This window comes from Mobula birostris, chromosome 2 (genome assembly GCF_030028105.1).
Source record: "Mobula birostris isolate sMobBir1 chromosome 2, sMobBir1.hap1, whole genome shotgun sequence".
Lineage (NCBI taxonomy): Eukaryota > Metazoa > Chordata > Chondrichthyes > Myliobatiformes > Myliobatidae > Mobula > Mobula birostris.
In genome coordinates this window covers 84,761,148-84,784,443 of record NC_092371.1, presented here as the reverse complement: position 1 = coordinate 84,784,443, position 23,296 = coordinate 84,761,148, and the positions used below count along the sequence as shown (strand labels likewise).

At 41.0% G+C, this 23,296-nt stretch overlaps 1 protein-coding gene across 1 annotated transcript in view; it reads left to right on the top strand.

The window, feature by feature from the left end:
• LOC140188198 (double-strand-break repair protein rad21 homolog) overlaps positions 1 to 17,269 on the top strand; it is a 99,480-nt gene extending 82,211 nt beyond the window's left edge. Inside the window, exon 13 of the mRNA XM_072244235.1 lies at positions 17,081 to 17,269. Coding sequence (XP_072100336.1) covers positions 17,081 to 17,269 — 189 coding nt within the window. The remainder of the gene's footprint in view (positions 1 to 17,080) is intronic.
• Positions 17,270 to 23,296: the final 6,027 nt, after the last annotated feature.

Below are 23,296 nucleotides of genomic sequence, written 5' to 3'. Positions count from 1 at the left end.
GTCACATTTTATAAGTTTTATAACATGTACAGGTCAGAGAAAGGCAAACAGAACCAGCCTCCCACTGATTAGCCTCGCTTAAGCCAGCGCCACCCAGTCTGTGGTTTGTGATTTGAGGGTGGATGTGGATGGGGCTCATCAAGCTGTCCTGATGGTGATTTGAGCATGGTTATTCAGAAGAAGAGTTAATGATTGATGTGCTGTAATCTCTTCCCCACCCCCCCCAGCCCCCACTCACAGCCTAAGCTGTTTTGTTGTCTTATCTGCATCACTGAGCACAGTGATTCCCAGCGGGGGCAGTAGTGTGTCCTAAGGTGGCATTAGGGGAAATAGAAGTTATCGGGGGGCATTCAAGATTCTAGTGGGGGGCACCCTAACTTGAGGCATGAGACCTCACCGACCGTAAAAAGAGCAGGGACTTTCAAAAAAAAAAGGGATGAAGCACTGGAACACAGGAAGAACCATAGCTCTACAGACAGTGAAAACTCGTTGTCACAATTTGGCAATCTCATCCGACTTTACCAATCAAACAGACATTGTTGGGGATGTATAAATTAGCAGCCAGGGTGCCCAACAGTTCCCCTTGACTTGCGACATGAAACAAATTCATGCAATTTAACAATTGGTAAGTCAAGTACACCCTCTCAACTTACTCTACAGATCTACAGAAAACAGGTCACGCAATGATAGAGCGCTGGCCGGAACCAAACGTTGAAATAGAACCAATCAGTGAACCTGCTGACCCAGAAGATTCCTCTTGACATGTTCAAAGTGACCTCAGCTTTATATGTACAGTCAAGAGCCATCTTTGGGGATTATGAGACCTTATGTGATTGGTCATTCACGCTAAATGGAATAGAATAAAGTTAGCTTGCTGAACACCAGCTCTATTCCAACTAAAGTTGAATCCTTGTCAATGTAATTTTCACTGTTGTGAACATCTTCTTTGCCCCACCATCGTTCCACCCAATGTCAACTCGGTGCTCTTGTCAACGTCCATTAGGCATTCCCAGTTTGTGTTAATTTTTAATTTTAATTTAGCCCCGTTAATAAGGGATAAATACGTACAGCACAATTTCTGAGTCTGAAGGCAGTGAAGCCTTGAATTCTAATTCTGCTAAGAGATAGAAACTACAGAAAGTGCTTCATTACATTGTTATATACGTGGTGTATGTTTTTTTTCCCGTTTCCATCAGATCAGCGACGCCCATGTCTCTTATTTGTAATACTGTACAGTCTAATGAAGCCGTGAAACCATCAAGATTGCAGGAACACTTCTGTAAAAGACTCCTTGAAAAGACTACTTATGGTATTACTCAGTTCCAGAATGAAAGAAACATTTGAAAACCATTGTACGTTCGAGTCATTTGCCAGGAGAGTTAAAACTTGCCTTGATAATGGTCTTATTGCTTCTTATAACATTTCCAAAATGATAGCAAAGTTTGAAAAATCTCATATAATTGGTGGAAAATTAATAATGCGTGCAGTACTGGAAATGCTCGCCACTGTTTTCAAAATAGATACTGGTATTTTAAAATCAATTCTTCTGAGTAATATTTCTGTAGCTCGTTGTATTGACAAAATGAATGAAGACATTTAGTATCAACTATGCATAGAGCTGCAAAAAACAGAATTTGGGATGCAGCTGGATGAGTCAACTGCAAGACAATGAGGCATTGCTAATAGCATATGTACGGTTTATCTACGAAGGGTGATTGATAACTTCGTGGCCTAAGGTAGAAGGAGTCAATTTTAGAAAACCTAGCACATTTATTTTTCAACATTGCCCCCTCCTACATCTACACACTTAGTCCAGCGGTCGTGGAGAATACGGATCCTTCTTCGTAGAAGTGGTCCACAGCAGGGCTGATTGATAAGTTCATGGCCTATGGTAGAAGAAAATGAGTTATACAGTTCTCGTTACATGCATGTGCAGTTCAACTCTTTGAGTGATTATGCAGAAAGTTTGAAGTTAATAGCTCATCTCCTTCTACCTTAGGCCACAAACTTATCAATCACCCCATTCTGTGGGCCACTTCTGGAGGTCCAAGACACCGACGTCTACAAAGAAGGGATCCGTATGCTCTACGACTGCTGGACTAAGTGTGTAAATGTAGGAAATATAAATGTGCTAGGTTTTCTAAAATTGACTCCTTCTACCTTAGGCCGTAAACTTATCAATCACCCCTCGTAAAATGGAAAAACTTATGAAGAGATTCTCTTGTGAAAATTAAAAAACAAATATGAACAGAATCAATCTATGACAAGCTCAAAATTGAAGATAAAAGTATTCTGATTAGGAACATAATTTCTTGTACAACAGATGGAGGACCATATATGACAGGTCGCTATGCTGGTTTAGTGGCATTTATGTAAAAAACACTTCCAAGTCTATTTACAATCCATTGTGTAATTCAACGTCAACATCTCACAGCTAAAAACCTCAGCCAGTGACTTTTTTCAAGCATGACTCTTGTAATGTCTGCTATCAACAAAATTAAAGCTCACCCATTAAATAGCAGAATATTTTACCAGTTATGCCAAGATAACAATGAAGACTTTGAATGCTTACTTCTTAACACTAAAGTGTGCAGAAGGCTGCTGATTAAAATGTGTCTTTGATCTTTTTGACATCGTGGTTGAATTTTTGCTCAAGATCGACAAGAGTTTGGAAAACAGGATTGAACTTCCATATGGAGATGTGCCACACTGAGCTGATCTGTATGGCAAAATGAACATTCTAAATATGAAACTGCAGGGTGAGAATTTCAACTTAATCCAGGCAAAAAGTGCAATGTCCACTTCTATCAGAAAATTGGAAATATATGAACAAAACATTGGAGGAAGAATGTTCCCACAGTTTCCCTGCATGGGAAGTATGGTACTCTCTTTCATAGATGGTGATTTGCAAGACTACTGCTTACACTTGAAGTCACCAAAGAAGGATTTTCAGAATCAACTCAAGGATTTGAATGATCTGGAAATTCCAGACTACGTAACTGACCCATTTCTTTGCAAGGTGGAAAAAGAGGATAAGAACTTGCAAGAAGAAATTAGCAATATTCAGAATGATGAAAAAGCAAAAATGCTTTTCAAAAATGTCAGCTTTTGTGGTATGTGGCTACACTGTCATGCAAAGTTTTCCGGTCTTTGGAGAACAGCCAAACTGCTCTTCATTGTATTTCCATTCTCTTACCTTTTTGAAAGAGGCTTCAGTGCATTGAACCATATACTCACAAAAAAGAAAAACCGAACAACACACACAAAATGGTGTTGGAACTCAGCAGGCCAGGCAGCATCTAGGAAAAGATGAATTTACATTTCGGGCCAAAACACTTTGGCAGGACTGGAGAAAAAAGCTCCAGTCCTGCCAAAGGGTTTTGGCTAGAAACGTCGACTGTACTCTTTTCCTAGATGCTGCCTAACCTGCTGAGTTCCAACAGCATTTTGTGTGTATTGCTTGGATTTCCAGCATCTGCAGAGTTTCTCTTGTTTGTGAAAAACAAAAAAAACGTTTGGACATCGTTACACGTAGGGATTTGAGGCTTTTGCTGTCACAACTTGAACCAGATATTTCAATTCTTGCTGAAAACCACCAAGCTCAAGGATCACATTGATATTGAAGCTGCTGTACAGCGCACGGGCACTTTGTAAACTAGGTTTAAAAACAAACAAAAATTTAAAGCAGAATTATTTTTCTCATGTTAGCATGTGGTAGACATGTTTTTACACTATGGGGGCACTGGAAAGTATATTGTGCCTAAGAGGGACATTGAAATGAAAGTGCTTTAGGGGAGTGTTGGGCTAAAAACAGTTGGGAAACACTGATCTACCATATTTTCTCATTTATTTCATTCAGGGTTCGAATTAAATTACAGTACTGCGCAAAAGCCTTAGGTAAAGTGAAGATGCTGTCAGAAATAATGAAATGAAAAGTTTATAAATATCAAAATATTTACTGCAAAGAGCAGTAAACAGTGAAAAACTAAATCAAATCAATATTTGGTGTGACCTCCTTTTGCCTTTAAAACTGCATCATTTCTCTTAGGTGCACATTCGTGTAGTGTTATAAAAAAATTGGCTGGTATGTTGCTCCAAGCATCTTGGCGAACTTGCCACATTTCTTCTGCAGACTTTAGTGTCTCGTTTGCTTCTGTCTCTCCAGGTAATCCCAGGTAGCCTTGATAATGTTGAGATCAGGATGCTGGAGGCCATACCATTTGCTTCTTCTATTTGCTGAAAATAGTTCTTCATGACCTTGGCAGTGTGTCTGCGGTCATTGTCCTGCTGCAGAATGAAGTTGAGACCAATCAGATGCCTCCCTGATGGTAATTGCGTCATGGATAACAATTTGCTTGTATCTTCTTGCATTGAGGATTCCATCAATTCTGACCTGATCACCAACTCCATTTACAGAAATGCAACCGCAACCTACAGGGAATCTATGCTGTGTTTCACTGTTGCCTGCAGACACTCATCTATGTAGCGCTCGCCAGTTCATCTACAGACAAACTATCTCCTGTTTGAGCCAAAAAATTCAAATTTTGACTTGTCGGTCCAGAGCACTTGCTGCCATTGTTCAGCACCCCACTCCTTGTATTTTTGTGCGAAGGTGGCAGCAACTCTTCCATGAAGATCTCTTCTGATTAGACTTCTCTGTACTATAAGACCATAAGATATAGGAGCAGAGGTAGGCCATTCAGTCCTTCGAGTCTGCTCCAACATTCAATCATGGGCTGATCCAATTCTTCCAGTCATCCCCACTCTCCTGCCATCTCCCCGTACCCTTTGATGCCCAGATAGCTAATCTGTTCAGGCCTATTAACATTTGGAATGTTTCTTTGATATCTCCCCTCATTCTCTTGAACTCCAGGAAAAACAGCCCAAGAGCTGCCAGACATTCCTCTTTCGGTAACCCCTTTCATTCCTGGAATCATTCTCATGAATCTTCTCTGAACCCTCTCCAATATCCTTTCTAAAATAAGGAGCCCAAAACTGCACACAGTACTCCCAAGTGTGGTCTCATGAGGCCTTATAGAGCCTCAACATCTCATCCTTGCTCTTTTATTCTATACCTCTAGAATGAATGCTAACATTGCATCACCTTCTGCACCACCGACTCAACCTGGCGGTTAACCTTTAGGGTATCCTACACAAGGACTCCCAAGTCCCTTTGCATCTCTGCATTTTGAATTCTCCTCATCTAAATAACAGTTTGCCTGTTTATTTCTTCCACCAAAGTGCATGACCACACACTTTCCAACATTGTATTTCATTTGCCACTTCTTTGCTCCTTCCCCTAAACTATCTAAGTCTCTCTGCAGGCTGTCTGTTTCCTCAACACTACCTGCTCTTTCACCTATCTTTGTATTATCGGCAAATTTAGCCACAAATCCATTAATCCCGTAGTCCAAATCATTGACATACGTACTGTGTCCCCTTCCAGCTCTGCTTCCCTCCCTGATGAGCTCAATTACTTCTACGCTCGCTTTGACCAAGAGAACAAAGAGGTCACCCTCAAAGCGGATCTCCCACCTGGTGAACTGCCTCTCTCACTTTCCATCTCCGATGTTTGCGCCACCCTGAGCAGGGTGAATGTACAGAAGGCAGCTGGTCCGGATGGAATACCTGGCCGTGTGCTCAGACTCTGTACAAGGCAGTTGGCCGGGGTCTTCACAGACATTTTTAATCTGTCCCTGGCCCAGGCAGTTGTCCCCACAAGCTTCAAGATTGCCACCATCATGCCAATGCCGAAGCATTCCACTGCCACGGGCCTGAATGACTTCCGCCCAGTTGCACTCACCCCCATCATTGCAAAGTGCTTTGAGAGACTCGTTCTATTACATGTGAAATGCTGTCTGCCCACTACCCTGGACCCCCATCAATTTGCCTATCGCACCAACAGGTCAACAGAGGACACCATCTCCATGGCACTTCACTCTGCCCTGACCCACCTGGACAGCCCCAACTCTTACGGCAGAATGCTGTTCATTGACTTTAGTTCGGCATTCAATACTATGATCCTCTCCAAGCTGATCGCCAGACTTTACCAGCTTGGTATCAGCTCATCCCTCTGCAATTGGACCTTGGACTTTCTGACTAACAGACCCCAATCAGTTAAGTTAGACAACCTGTCCTCCTCCACTCTCACCCTGAACACTGGCGTGCCTCAAGGCTGTGTGCTGAGCCCTCTTCTGTACTCCCTTTTCACCTATGACCGCGTTCCTGTGCATGGTTCTAACTCCATAATCAAGTTCACAGACGACACCACGGTGGTTGGCCTGATCAGAGGGGATGATGACACAGCCTATAGGGATGAGGTCCAGCACCTGGCCACGTGGTTTGCCGACAACAACCTGGCCCTTAACACCCAGAAGACCAAGGAGATCATTGTGGACTTCACGCATGTTAGGAGCCACACTCACGTCCATATCTACATCAATGGAGCTGTAGTGGAGCGTGTATCAAGCTTCAAAATCCTTGGTGTCCGCATTTCCGAGGATCTCACCTGGTCCCTGAACTCCTCCATCCTGATCAAAAAGCTGCAACAGCGCCTTTATTTCCCGCAGAGCATCAGGAAAGCTCACCCCGTCCCAGGATACTGACAGACTTTTACTGCTGTACCATTGAGAGCATACTCACCAACTGCATCTCAGTGCGGTATGGCAATTGTCCCGTATCAGACCGCAAAGCACTCCAGCGTGTGGTGAAAACTGCCCAGCGGATAATTGGCATCCAATTGCCCACCATTGAGAACATCTACCATAAATGCTGCCTGGGCAGGGCGAAAAGCATTATCAAGGATGCTTCTCACCTGAACCCTGGACTTATTACTCTCCTCCAATCCGGTATGCGCTACAGGAGCCTCCGTTCCCGCACCTGCAGGCACAGGAAGAGCTTCTTCCCTGAGGCTGTGACCCTGCTGAAGCTCACATCACAGCACTAAGCAGTATTGCACCCGTATTGTACTGTCTCAGTACTTTTATATTTGTGTGCTGTAGCACTTACCTTTTATTCGCAGTTATTTTGTAAATAACAATATTCTTTGCATTTCTGGTCAGATGCTAACTGCAATTCATTGGCTTTGTATCTGTACTCGGTACAATGCCAATAAAGTTGAATCTAATCTAATGTACCTACAAAGTCATCAAGTTTTTATTTGAAAAGTAGCCTATTACTTAATATGTTGCTTTCTTTAACGAAATACAAAACTTTCTCTGTTACATTCAATGTTTTGGAAAATTAATGCTTGGAAATCTAAACTTAGCTCTTTTCTGATGATGCATTAATGCAGAAGATAAAAAGTAAACATCTAAAACAAAATTTATATAAAATATCTAGGATGACTAAGACTTTTACACAGTACTGTACATATTCATTTCTTTTGTTTATATATTTTAATAATATTTCATTAAAACAGTAAACTTATCCCCAATCAGTTAAGTTGGACAACCCCCTCTCCTCCTCCACTCTCACCCTGAACACCGGCATGCCTCAAGGCTGTGTGCTGAGCCCACTCTTGTACTCCCTTTTCACCTATGACTGCGTTCCTGTACATGGTTCTAACTCCTTAATCAAGTTCGCAGACAACACCACGGTGGTTGGCCTGATCAGAGGGGATGACGAGACGGCCGACAGGGACGAGGTCCAGCACCTGGCCGCATGGTGTGCCGACAACAACCTGGTCCTTAACACCCAGAAGACCAAGGAGATCATTGTGGACTTCAGGCATGCTAGGAACCACACTCACGTCTCCATCTACATCAACGGAACTGTAGCGAAGCGTGCATCAAGCTTCAAATTCCTTGGTGTCCACACTTCTGAGGATCTCACCTGGTCCCTGAACTCCTCCACCCTGATCAAAAAGGCAAAACAGCGCCTTTATTTCCTGCAGAGCATGAAGAAAGCTCACCTCTGTCCCAGGATACTTGACAGACTTTTACCGCTGTACCACAGAGAGCATACTCACCAACTACATCTCTGTGGTATGGCAATTGTCCTGTATCAGACCGCAAAGCACTCCAGCGTGTGGTGAAAACTGCCCAGCGGATTATCGGCACCCAATTGCCCACCATCGAGAACATCTACCATAAAAGCTGCCTTGGCAGGGTGAAAAGCATTATCTTTCTTTATTAATCTTTTTATTGATTTAAAAGGAGCATAACTACAATCAAGAGGAGAATTATCTCAAATATATACATATATATCAGTAACAATATAAACCAAGATTAAGATAAACATTGTCAAAATCATAGATATTGTTAAACTAGTATAAAATATATAATAAAAAAATGATAATAGCAATTCTCCTCTTATCAGTTTATGAAGAGAAAAGAAAAAACATTGAGTTTTAAATGAAGAGAAAAAAACCCCAAAAAAAAGGGACTGGCCAGTCCATTTTGAGGATACGACCAAAAAAAAAAGAAAGAAAGACTTTCTGATTAAATCCAAAACTTCGAAAAAAAAGATTGGAAGAGTAATAACTCAAATTAAATGAAAATATTGGATAAAAGGTTGCCAGATTTGCTCAAATTTAAAGGATGTATCAAATGTCCGACTTCTTATTTTCTCTAAACTTCCTGCTTCTGATGGGATAATCCCAAAAATTGCAAATTAGGTTGTAGATCCAGATCCAAAACTTTTGATAGTAGTTTGAGAATATCTCTCCAAAAGTTATCTAGCTTTATACAAGACCAATACATATGAGTTAAAGTGGCCAGCTCAGTATTACATATGTCACAAATAGGATTGATATTGGAGAAAATACGCACTAGTTTATCCTTTGACATATGGGCCCAATGCACTACCTTGAACTGTATCAAGGAATGAGGAGCACAAGTAGATGAATTGTTAACCAAATAAAAAATTTTACTCCATCAATTATCTGAAAATAACTCTTGAAATTCCGATTCCCAAGCACGTTTAATTTTATCATTAGATATCATTCGTTAGTTCAATAACCGTTTATAGATTATAGCTATCAACCCTTTTTGAAATGGTTTAAACTGAAAAAGGAAAAGCATTATCAAGGATGCATCTCAGCCTAACCATGGACTTTTTACTCTCCTCCCATCTAGTAGGCACTACAGGAGCCTCTGCTCCCGCACCAGCAAGCATAGGAAGAGCTTCTTCCCTGAGGCTGTGACCCTGCTGAACCTCACATCACAGCTCTAAGCAGTATTGCATCCATATTGTACTGTCTCAGTATTTTTATATTTGTGTGCTGTAGCACTTAATTTTTATTTGCAGTTATTTTGTAAATAACACTATTCTTTGCATTTCTGGTCAGATGCTAAATGCATTACATTGGCTTTGTATCTGTACTTGGCACAATGACAATAAAGTTGAATCTAATCTAATCTAATCTAATTATCGTGGCCCATTCAGAAACTACTGTGGCCTCTAGTTCCTTGTTTTGTACTTGTGGTTTTTATGAAATCCAGCATCACCCCCTTGGTCGGGGGAGGGGGGCATACAGCTTACGTTGAGAACTGCTGGCATTAACAACCAACAACACACCCGATCAACAGCCCCTTTCATTCAGCCCCTGAACGAGTTCCTTTGCCATTTCTACCTTTGTTACCTTACCTACGACTTCTCCAAGCTGGTAACTCAGTTTGATACTGACATTTTTTGAGCTATTTAAGGTGCTAAAATGTTAACAATTGAATGTAAGTGAAGTGCTATATAGAATGGTGAAACCTGGTATGGGAGATGGATTTATGAAATTCTGAGCATAGCCTTCAAAAATAGAAATCAACCCTTATTGAAGCAAGTACAAAGAAAGAAAAATCAGTAGAGGAATGAAGATTAGGAAAAACAAAGTGAAAAAATCCTCAGAAATAGAAAAAGGATCTAGTGCTTTCCCAGCATATCTGACGAATAATCTTTTAACCAACAGGGAAGATGATTAAGATGGTTGAGTTTGTCATTGAAATGTCAGTTAAAATTGATACATGTTATTGGCTGGAAGCCTGAGAAGAGTTTATTCTCAGGGATAGGTTTGTATTGCTAATCTCCATCAAAAAGTAAACACAGGAATATGTTTTGTTGATGTACATAGCATACCAATCTGTGGTAGCAAAGCAATAAATTGTGGTCTAGAATTTCAGTTTACAGAAGCAGAAAAAAATACCTTTGTCCTAAGTGTATGTATGTTTATAATTTATACTAGGGATAAGAAGTATTTAGACTGAAGGTAGGTATTAGTGTGCTGGAAAACCACAGGAACAAGGAGACAGTCATTTACCTTTGATGCTTCTGTTCTTCTAGTATTTGAGGATTGAGTTTTTGAAACTAACAGTTTCAGCTGACCCAGACACTTGGTTTGCTCCTGTAACAGAATTGCCTGTGCCTGTACTTGGGAATCTGTTGTGCTGTAACATTTTCTGCAAATGGGCAAGGGAGGAATGGCAGGGTGGCGTCACTAAGAACACAGTTGTGCAATAGCATGATATTGCCACCAGCAGGAACTGTAATCACACTGCAGTTACTTGATATAAAAAACACTGATTGGATCTGTTGTGATTCTGTGATCACTGTTCACCTATCTGATGTACAATCACCCCCACCCATTAACCCACCCCACCACCACTACTTTATCATTTTACATCAGTCACCTCCCCCTACCCACACCACTACTTTATCACTACCTGTCACTCACTTCCCCCACCCACTAACCCCACACCACTACTACTTTTATCATTTTCTGATATATAGTGTGTGTGTATATGCTATCTTATGAACGTATATTTATTGTGTTTATTTTTATTATTATGTTCTTTATCTTATTTATCATACTGTTATTTTTTGAGCTGTTTTGGATCTAGAGTAACAATTATTTCCTTCTCCTTTACACTTATACACTGGAAATGACATTAAGCAATCTTGATTCTCTACATTCTTAGAATTGAAATTTCATCTTGTAGGTATTTACATAAAATGTTGTAATTTGGTAAATTAGTTTATTATTATTACATGGAGTGACTTGCAGTGAAAAACTAGTTTTGCATACTGCCCATACAAATCATCATTACAACAATACATTGAGGTACTTCAATAACAAAATGCAGAATAAAGTGTTACGATAAAGAGAAAGTGCAGCGCAGGTAGACAGTAAAGTGCAAGATCACAAGGTAGATTCTGAATTCAAGAGTCTATTTTATCTGACTAGGGAACCATTCAATAGTCTTAATACAGCGGGATAGAAGCTGTTCTTGAGCCTAGTGGTCTGTGTTTTTGGTTTTTGTATCTTCTGCCTGATGGAAGAGGACGAAAAGAGAATGCCTGGGGTGGGTGGGGTTTTTGATATTTACCAGCATTACCATTAGCAACATATAACATAGTGAAATATAATCTGATTTTGGCTCTTACTTAATTCCAAGATTAAGCAATTTAGTTTCACTGCATCTGCCACTGAACGGTAACTTGTTTTCTCCCTTTCCCAGTGCTGATAAATGCTCCCAGACCTGAAACATTAATTGTTTTTTTCCACATATGCTGCTTAGCCAGCTGAATGGTTCCAGCATTTCTTTAGATTTTCAGTAAAAATGGCATTATGTCGATTTATTTCTGAAAGTAATTATTATGAGTCTTTATTTCCAATAAAGTCAATAGATTTCAGGTTACAGTCAGTCACACTTACACTGCAGGATTCTGAAAGTTTTCTTGACATCTGAAGTCACATTAATCTTTCTTTTCACATCCTCAGGACAATCTGTTTTCCCCTTCAATATTTCTTCCTCCTTCAACCTTACAACTTTAAATTTTTACTTATTGACAAACAGGAGAGGATCTGCAGGTGCTGGAAATCCAAGCAACACACAGAAAATGCTGGAGGAACTCAGCAGGCCAGGCAGCATCTATGGAAAAAGAGTACAGTCGACGTTTCGGGCCAAGACCCTTTGGCAGGACTGGAGAAAAAAAGATGAGCAGATTTAAAAGGTGGGGGAGGGGAGATAGAAATACAGGGTGATAGGTGAAACGGGGAGGGGGAGCGATGAAGTAAATAGCTGGGAAGTTGATTGGTGAAAGAGATACTGGGCTGGAGAAGGGGGAGTCTGATAGGTGGGGATAGAAGGCCATGGAAGAAAGAAAAGGAAGGAGGAGCACCAGAGGGAGGCGATGGGCAAGCAAGGAGATAAGGTGAGAGAGGGAAAAGGAGATGGGGACTTGTGAAGTCGAGGGTTGGAGGGGGAGGGTGTCATTACCAGAAGACTGAGAAATCGATGTTCATGCCATCAGGTTGGAGGCTACCCAGACGGAATGTGAGGTGTTGTTTTTCCAACTTGAGTGTGGCCTCATTCTGACAGTAGAGGCCATAGATTGACATATGGGAATGGGAAGTGGAATTAAAAAGGGTGGCCACTGGGAGATCCTGCTTCTTCTGGCAGACAGGTAAGTACTTGGCAAAACGATCTCCCAATCTACGTTGAGCCTCACCGATAAACAGGAGGCCACACTGGGAGCACTGGACACAGTATATGACCCCAACAGACTCACAGGTGAAGTGCCGCCTCACCTGGAAGGACTGTTAGGGGTCCTGAATGCTAGTGAGGGAGGTGGTGTAGGAGCAGTTGTAGCATTTGTTCTGCTTGCAAGGATAAGTGCCAGGAGGGAGATCAGTGGGGATGGACGAATGAACAAAGGAGTTGTTTAGGGGGCAATCCCTGCAGAAAGTGGGGGCGAGGGAAAAATGTGCTTGGTGTTGGAATCCCATTGGAGAAATGAGGAAGTATTGGAGAATTATGTGCTGGATGTGGAGGCTGGTGGGGTGGTAGGTGAGGACAACAGAAACGCTATCTCTGGTAAGGTGGTGGGAGATTGGGGTGAGAGCAGACGTGCGTGAAATGGAAGAGATGTGGTTGAGGGCAGCATTGATGGTGAAGGATGGAAGCCCCTTTCTTTGCAAAAGGAGAACATCTTCTTCGTTCTAGAGAGAAAAGCATCATCCTGAGAGCAGATGCGGTGGAGACAGAGGAATTGAAGAGGTGCAGTTTTTACAAGTAACAGGGTGGGAAGAGATATAGCACAGATATCTTTGAGAGCCCATGGGTTATTAATAGACATCGGTAGATAAGCTGTCTCTAAAGATAGAGACAGTGAGATTGGGAAAAGGGAGTTAGGTGTAGGAAATGGACCAGGTAAATTTGAGGGCAGGGTGGAAGTTGGAGGCAAAGTGGATGAAGTCGATGAGCTCAGCGTGGGTGCAGGAAGCAGCACCAGTGCAGTCATCAATGTAGCATGGGAAAAGTGGGGGACGGATACCAGTGTAGGCTTGGAACATGGACTGTTTCACATAGCCAACAAAAAGATAGGCATAGCTGGGACCCATGTGAGTGCCCATGGCTGCACCTTTTGTTTGAAGGAAGTGAGAGGAGCCAAAGGAGAAATTATTAAGAGTGAGGACAAGTTCTGCTAGATGGAGGGAGGAGTGGTGGCGGAGGGGAACTGGTTGAGTCTGGTGTCCAGAAAGAAACAGAGAGCTCTGAGGCCTTCCTGATGGTGGATGGAGGTGTACAAATTTACCTGGTCCATTTTCAACACCTCCCTCCCCTTTCTCGTTCTCACTGTCTCTATCTCTGGAGACAGCTTATCTACTGGACTCTCACAGCTACCTGAACTATAACACTTCCCACCTTTTTACTTATAAAAACCCCATCCCCTTCACTCTGTCTCCGCTGCATCTGCTCTCAGGATGAGGCTTTTCATCCTAGAATGAAGGAGATCTCCTTTTTCAAAGAAAGGGGCTTCCTCCACCACCAATGCTGCCCTTCCATTTCACGCATGTCTGCTCTTACCTCATCCTCCCGCTACCCTACCAGTGATAGAGTTTCTCTTGCTCTTATCTACCACTCCATCAGCACTTAATTCTCCGGAACTCCACTATATCCAACGAGACCTCACTGCCAAGCACATCTTCCTCCCCCCCTCACTTTCTGTTTTCTGCAGGGATTGCTCCCTATGTGACTCCCTTGTCCATTCGTCCCTCCCCACTGATATCCCTCCTGGCACTTACCCTTGCAAGCAGAACAAGTGCAATACCTGCCCCTACACCTCCTCCCTCACTACCATTCACGGCCTCAAACAGTCCTTCCAGGTGAGACGACACTTCACTTGTGAGTCTGTTGGGGTCATATACTGTGTTTGGTGCTCCCGGTGCGACCTCCTGTATACCAGTGAGACCTGATGTAGATTAGGAGACCATTTCGCTGAGTACCTACCCCTCCGCCAGAAGAAGTGTGGGCACCCATTTTAATTCCACTTCCCATTCCCATTCCCATTCCAATATGTCAATTCATGGCCTCCTCTACTGTCCCAATGAGGCCACACTCAGGTTGGAGGAACAATACCTTACTTTCCTTCAGGGTAGCCTCCAACCTGATGGCATGAACATCGATTTCTTGAACTTCCGGTAATGCCCCCAACCCCTGCCCTCTCCTTCACCAGTCCCCATCCCCTTTTCCCTCTCTCACCTTAACTCCTTGCCCGCCCATCACCTCCCTCTGGTGCTCCTCCCCCTTTCTTCCATGGCCTTCTATCCCCACCTATCAGACTCCCCCTTCTCCAGCCCTGTGTCTCTTTCACCAATCAACTTCCCAATTCTTTACTTCATCTCTGCCTCTTCCGGTTTCACCTATCACCTTGTGTTTCTCTTTCCCCTCCCCCACCTTTTAAATCCACTCCTCATCTTTTTTTCTCCAGTCCTGCCGAAGGGTCTTGCCCAAAACGTCGACTGTACTCTTTTCCATAGATGCTGCCTGGCCTGCTGAGATCCTCCAGCATTTTGTGTGTTTTACGTATTGATTCATATTTACAGCCTGTTTCATTGCTGCATCCCAAGCCATTTTCTTTCTTCAGGTTTCTACGAAAAAAAATTGTTGTAGTCTAGAATCATAATTCTCAACGCATTTGTTCAGAAGGTATGCACGAACATGAAATGCTTTCAGTAGAATATAGAACCTTACAGCACAGGAACAGGCCCTTCAGGCCAAAATGCTGTGCCAGACCAATTGAATTAATAATCAATTGGCCAACTAAACTAATCTAATCTCTTATTCATACATAATGTCCATCCTTCACTTCCTGGATTCATGTGCCTATCTAAATGTTTCTTAGAAGTCCCTAATGTATAACCATCCCATGCAACACATTCCAGATGCCCACCACTCTTTGTAAAAAAATAAACTTGCCCCTCACATCTCCTTTTGAACTTACCCCTCTCAAGTTAAATGCAAGCCCTGTAAATTATACTTTTGTGTATTAAATAATGTAAAGCTGATAATAATGTTGTTTGCCATCAGATTCTTAACCACATGAGCACTGCATGAGAATTGGTCACACCTTATTAGCTTTACATCATGCTATATTGTGTTAGTGTTACTTTGAGTGTACTTGTGTGAGACAGTATTAATGTACGAATATTCTGTCCTAAATTGAACTGAGCCGCATCTGATCCATTTCTTTGTCTGCTTTCTGTATGATGGCCAGCAAATCCTCGGGAGTATTTCTTTGTTAGCCATTTGTTCATTATGCAGATCTTGGATTTCCTGAGACAGCAGTATAGCCAGTTCTCTGAAAGCATATACTGTGCCCTTTTCTTGCATTACCAGTGGGAATAATCTGCTCCACACCACTGCATCTCCATAACTCTAGATTTGTCAGCCTTTTTTTTGATCATTACCTGATGAGGAACATTCTCAGATGTAAAATCTGTGCAGCACAGCAACAACAAGAAACTGATATAATGCCAGATACATAAACTCACCACACTAAAACAGAAGGAGACATAAATGTTGCCAAGTATGCAATAAAAACTGCATTTTATATAAACTACTCTCATATGGTAAAATAGCCCAAGGTATTTCATACAAATGTTATCTAAAGTGGTACCATCATGAATATATCAGAACAGATGATAAAAGAGAGAAGACCGTACGATATAGGAGCCCATTGAGTCTGTTCTGCCTTTCAATCATGGCTGATTTATTATCCTTTCCAATCCAATTTGCATGTCTTCTCCCTGTAGCCTTTGATGTCCTTACTAATCAAGAACCCATCAACCTCTGCTTTAAGTGTACTCAATGACATGGCCTCCACGGCTATCTGTGGTAATGAATTCCACACTTTCACCACCCCCGGCTGAAGAAATTCTTCCTCATCGCTATTCTAAAAGGATTCCTCGTACTCTGAGGCTGTGCCCTCTGGCCCTAGACTATCCCACTCTATCTACGTTTTTGAATATTCATTAGGTTTCAATGAAATCCCCCTCATTCTTCTAAACTCCAGCAAGTGCTGGTCCAGGGCCATCAAACAGTCCTCATACATTAACCATTTCATTCCCAGTATCATTCGTGTGAACTTTCTCTGGACTCTCCACAATGCCAGTACATCTTTCTTGGATAAGGAGCCCAAAACTGCTCACACTACTCCAAGTGCAGTCTGACCATTGCCTTATAAAAACTCAGCATTACATCTTTGCTTTTAGGAGAATCTTAAAAGATGAAAGAATGGCAGAGAGGTTCAGAGAAGGAAATACAAATCTTAGAGCTGTGACATCCAAAAACAATGGTGGAACAATGTAATTTGAGAAGTCAGGCGAAGCAGAATTGGAGCACAGCAATCATGGGATTATAGAGCTAGGAGTATCACAGAAATAGGGAGAGATGAGGCCATAGACTTGGATGGCACATTTCACTGTGCTTTTCAATGCACGTGTGATAAATAAACTTGAATCTTGAATGGAGGGAAAAGAATTTTAAAACTGGGGTTTTGTTCAATCTTTCGCCATTGTAATTTAAATAGTACGTGGATGTTTGGTGAATGAGATTTTATGCAAAATAAAATCCAGGCACATGAAATTTGGATTAACTCAAATTTTCAGAGTTTGTGACCAAGAGAACCTTGGGAAAATGAATTATCGTGTGTTCCAGTCCACTTGTTCCACAAAACCACTGTGTCCTTGGTTTATACTCCCTTTATGTTTTTCAGTTTTGATTTTATCTTGCATCTTTAGTTTTACCCCTTTTCTTGAGGTTTCAGGGCTTTACTTACCATTCTTTTTTATTGCTTTTTTCTGTAGCGGATCCATCTCAAAACAGGTGAAAAGTTCTTCAGCATTCAGGATCTGTGCAGGAATAACAATTGCAAACAGGCTGCTACGAAATTCTATAGCTTCCTGATGCTCAAGAAGCAGTTAGTGCTTGAACTTTCCCAAAAGGAACCCTATAGTGACATCGTTGCAACCCCAGGAGAACTGTTTAATCGCTGAGTGCTTAATGATATTCCATTGCTCTTTTCAAATAGCCTTCAAAGTTGCAAGTACTTTACTACCTTCTAGTGTTGCAAAATTACAGTATATTGTTTATTCGCATTTTCAAATTCAAATGTTATAAAATGAATTATCCTTATACTTCTCACAAAAGACACTTCAATAATCTACTTGTAATGGTTTTACAAGACTAAAAGAAGTTTAACATTGCTACGGGGAAAATTTAAACAATCCAAATAATATGTAAGAAAAAACTATTTGAATTTTAAGAATTAGTTAGATTCTGACAACATGCTGAGGTACTCCTTCACTAACTCATTCACCTCAAATGTAGCTGAATATGAGAAGAGAACTTACTTGTAGGACATTGAAATAAGCTCAGCCTGTAATATAGACTATTTTATTGTTTCGCTGCTGAGTAGCAGTGTGGTTATCCATTAAACAAGTGAGTGTTTTAGTCCATGAGTGCCCTTTTTGCCTCCATTTGACTCTCTCGTCAGATCAACTGAGGGTTCCTACAGCTATGTTAGAACAGAATTGTGCTTAACAATTCAGGAGCATTGGGTCAGGGAGAAACGTATTGGTCTTCCCTGTTATTGGCCCTCTGTGACTCTATAACCCTTGATCAAGATTAGGTAATTCACCTTCAAAAATCTGTGTTAGCTTTGATAAAAACGGAAACAGAACAAAGCTCTTCAACCGTGTTTTACCATTCAAGAAATTGCCAAATTTGCACTTCAATTCAACATTCCTACCCATCCTGTATCCCTTGATTTCTTCAATTTGCATTTTGAATATTGGCAATAGCTGAGCAGATAGACCTTTCTGGATAGAAAATTCCGGATTCACAACAGTTTAAGTAAATTCAGATTCATCTTATATGGCTGATCCACTCATGCAACTTGGTACATGCAATAATTAATGTCAACTACAACTTTATCACAGAGGTTAGCTTTAAAGTTTTATATCCACTGCATTTTTTAAATAAGTAGCAGCAGTTGTATTTTTGCAAGTGGTTAATTTAACACACGTTGTTGCTTGTTACAATCAATTATTTTGACTGGATTGTCTTTGAAAGCACGTAATTATTTTTTGGCAAGATATACTACTACAGCATTATCTGTATTTGCTTCTATTGCTCAATGGACAACACTTGTTTCAAGCTCTTTGACCTGTGTGTTTTTTCCCTGTACTTATTTAGCCTTTCTATGTAAATAAACATATTTGCTGGAGTTTGTAAATCATGGTTTGGCAGATCTTTGCAAAGTGCAGGTGCCTTAATTGCAGGAATTACTTTTTTGACAAGCCAAGAAATATGCCTTGATTCATAAATTAGATTTGCAGAGAATGCTGGAAGCTGTCAGCAAGTCAGGCAGGACCAACAGGCTCTGGGACGGCTTCTTCCACCAGGCCATCAGACTGATTAAACTGTATTTCTATGTTATATTGACTGTCCTGTTGTACATACTATTTGTTACAAATTACTATAAATTGCACATTTAGATGGAGACGTAGCGTAAAGATATTTAGAAACATAGAAAACTTACAGCACAATATAGGCCCTTCGGCCCATAAAGCTGTGCCGAACATGTCCCTACCTTAGAACTACCTAGGCTTTACCCATAGCCCTCTATTTTTCTAAGCTCCATGTAGCCATTCAGGAGTCTCTTAAAAGACCCTATCGTTTCCGCCGCCGGCAGCCCATTCCATGCACTCACCACTCTCTGTGTAAAAAACTTACCCCTGAAATCTCCTCTGTACCTACTTCCAAGCACCTTAAAACTATGCCCTCTCATGCTAGCCATTTCAGCCCTGGGGAAAAGCCTCTGACTATCCACATGATCAATGCCTCTCATTATCTTGTACACCTCTATATTTACTCATGTATGTGAAGGATGTAAGTAATAAAGTCAATTTTTATTGACTTTATTATTTTATTGAATTCTATTATTGAATTCAATAATAGAACAGATGCATTATTTAGGCTTTACTGATCTTCTTTAGAATTCATAGGTCTTTTCCAGACTCTTACGTGGGATCTAGGTATGGAAAATTCTGGTTTACTGCTGATAACAGCTTTTATTCAAACACACCTGACTAAAAATCAGGGAAAAATGCATACTTCATGCAGCAATTTGATTATTGACAGGTTCACTCAAGTTATATGCTTGTGAAGTGCTTTGGGATTAGCTTTATTTGTCACATGTCAAAGTTAAAAGCAAATTTATTATCAAAAGTACATATTTTTCACCATATGCTATACTGAGATTTATTTTCTTGCAGACATTCTCAATAAATACAAATAAATGTGATACAATTAATGAAAATCTGCACACAAGATGGGCAAACAACCAATGTGCACAAGACACCAACCAACCTGTGCAAATTATAAAGAAAAACACAAACATAATAATAATGATGAATAAATAAATCAAGACTATGAGATGAAGAGTCCTTGAAAGTGAATCCATAAGCTATGGGAACATTTCAGTGTTGGGGTGAATGAAGTTATCCCTCTGGTTCAGGAGCTTGATGGTTGTGGGGTAACAGCTGTTGCTGAAATTGGTGGTGTGAGTGTTAAGGTTCCTATATTGCCTTCTAGATGGCAGCTGTGAGAAGACAGCATGTCCTGGGTGATGCGGGTTCTTGATGATAGATGCTGCTTTCCTACAACAGCACTTCTTGTAGATGTACATCAAAACATGCAGTGTGTCACGGACCCCGTGACGGGGATAAAGAACCAGCAGAGATGGAAAACACTTTGGAGTCTCGTATTGCTATAAACTACTAATATTTATTAGTAACTATGCAATACAGTAATAGAAATGTAAATAAATCAAACAGGTTAGCAATGATTATATATAAAAGTAAGTGTGGAATATATATATGTATGAAAATAACCAAGCTTTTTTAAGTCTAGGAGTAAAAAGATACAGTCTTACGATGTTGAGTAAAGTTCAGTTCAGTTCCGTTCGTGGTATTTAGTTGAGTAATGATGGAGAGAGAGAGAGAGTGAGTTGAGTCTTCAGGTGAGCTGATGCCGTCGATCTTCTCGTTGTCCTCTGAAATCATTTACAAGTCTCCGACTGTGACTTTAACCAGCGGGACCGGTCTTCTGTGCTGGAGCTATCACCCAGGCGAGGGTGGACACATCGACAACTCCCCACCAGTCAACTCCTTCTTCACTGATGGAATAGCAATTTGGATTGATCCGCTTGATCGATCCTCCAAAACCCACTTTCTCTGCGGGTACAACAATGCTCATTCAGTGTCCAGATCATGTGTCCTGAGGTCTGTATCATCTGACTTCCCATTTATTTCACCAGGCTGAGCATCACCCGTCGTTCAGAGTCCCTCCTTCCTTTGTCTGTAAAGGAGTGTAAGCAGGCAACCTGTCCTTGAAGTAATATCAACAATCTGCCTTTGGTCACCATAGCAACCTTCGAGCTGCTCGGTGCTGTCTCTAACTCCAAACTCAGTAGAAATCCAAAGTTACTTCCAATGCCTTAAAGTGACAGTCCAACCGTTGATCTTCGTCTCTCTCTCTCTTTTCAAAAGCAACATATCGGTGGTAAGTAACTCTGTCTTTCTCTCCTTTCCAAACAAACCATCAGTGATGAATGTCTCTCTCTGTCTCTCTTCAAACAGTTAATAGGGGCACTCCTGGATCCCCTCACACTCCCCTTCCTCAAGGAAAAAAAAATTGTCAAAGACGATTTTTTTTTAAAGTGTCCATCGCAGAGTTTTAAACAATACAGGGAAGAACATCAAATGACAAAGCAAAAGTGTGTACAGTTTTCAACTTAACATCTGGATAACTAATCAGCTATAACATTGTCAGTACCTTTCACATGTTTGATTTTTTTAAGTCACCTTCCTGCAATACCAGACTCCAATTTAACCACCACCTATTCTTATCCTCCATCTTAGTTAGAAACATCAACGGATTATAACCCATGTAAACCACAAGTGGTCTCTGAGCAACAGAAAGGTGTTGAGGTCTCTGATCATAAGCCTCAAAATATTGTAAAGCCAGAATAAGTGCTAGCAATTCCTTTTCAACAATTGAATAATTTTTCTGGTGTACATTAAATTTCTTTGAGAAATAAGCTACTGGATGTTCAATGTCATCCACTCCCTTCTGTAACAGTACTGCCCCAGCAGCTTCGTCACTAACACGTGTTGTTGTAGAAAATGGCTTTGAAAGATCAAGTACTTTGAGCACAGGATGGTTTCCAGATGTTCAAATGCCTCCTGGCAAAGGTCACTCCATTCAAATCTTTCACTCTTCCCTAGGAGTTTTGTTAGGGGGAAAGCAATGTCAGCTAAGTTCTTACATAACTTATGATAATACCCAACCATTCCTAAAACCCTTCTTAAAGCTTTCTTGTCGGTCAGAACAGGAACTTCAGCAATAGCTTGAAACTTGGCCTGTACAGGAGCCAGTTGGCCCTGGCCCACCACGTAACCCAGATATGTAACTGTGGCATGGCCAAACTCACTTTTAGCGAGGTTCACAGTAAGATTGGCCTTAGAAAGTCTATCAAACAATTTCTCTACCGCTGCAATATGCTCTTCCCACGTGTCATTCCAGACCACCAGGTCATTGATATGAACTCCTGTGCTTTCTAACCCTCCAATCACCAAATTGACTATTCTTTGAAATGTCTCTAGAGCATTCTTCATCCCGAAGTGTAAAACATTGTATTCATACAGTCTAGACGGTGTCACAAATGTTGATATCTCTTTAACTCGGTCAGTCAATGGAACACACCAGTCTCCCTTCAGCAAATCAATCTTCGTGAGGTACTTAGCCTTCCCCACTCTATCAATACAGTCATCCATTCTCTTTCTTTGTTCCTTCTTGTTTCTAATTTCTTCTTCAACCCTTTTACTTTTCTCAAAGTTCACTCTGTGAAGATGCCATTTCATAGGCTGGACTAAATTCATGATGACGTCATTCATTGCATCTGTGCCCCATTTCAAAACACCAATTAGTCCTTTTACTTGTTTTTTCGGCTTTGGGTCCAACTGGTGGACCTTATCAGTAATATTTTTCAAAACAATGGAATTCTGACATCTTGGTGAGTCTAGATTCAGTGAGAAAACATGTTTATCCATTCCATTATCAGATTTCACGATTCCATTTTGTTCTACGACAATTCTCCCAGCTGCAATTTCAGTAAACAAGTGTCTTATTTTGACTCGACCATTTTGTAAACTTTCCTTAACAAAGTCACAAAGCTTACTAAATCCCTTCCAAAGTTCTCTGAGTAGGGTCAAAGGTCCTTTTGGCCTGTAACTGAACACAGGTTCCAACAAATTACCCTTCACTGCCTTCTGAATCAAATCTCCACCAATAAATAAAAGGAGGGGAACCCCCTCGTTCCCATTTTCCTAATTTCTCACACAATGATGTCCACCCAAAGTCATACTGTAAGCCATGTTTAAAATTTCAGCCTTGTAACCTTTCAAAACCACCACGTGACTTGCAGGCACTGTGGCTGGTCTCCAGCTCCTCATCAACACCTCATCTTTAAGGTAACGTCCCACTGACTCTCTCTGAACCTCCTCTCCTGTGAGAGCCATTCCTCTTAAAGCCACCATTCCAGAATCTCGCTTCTGTTCCTCGATACATTCCTTTCTCAATAAAGACAAACCTTTCTTATACACCTTACCCTTATCAATTGTACTACCCTCTAAGTCCTGCTGAAATCTAGAAAGTAGAAAAGTCTGTGACACATCATAATAATTTAAACCTCTGGTCTTTCTATCATAGGTCTTAATAGCAACTTTGCTCATTAGCTGAATTGCTGAAACACTCTTACCTTGGAGAGCTGTCAACATGCCTCCATTGTTTATTAAACTCAGTACCATCATCAGGCTGATGAAATTATGAAAGAGACCAAATAAACTACCCATCTCATTATGACCTATACTTCGACTTGTATCCATGGCAACTTCCACTCCAAAACCACAACAATATTTCTGAACAACAGCATGACCTTGCAGGTGCATACTTCCAAA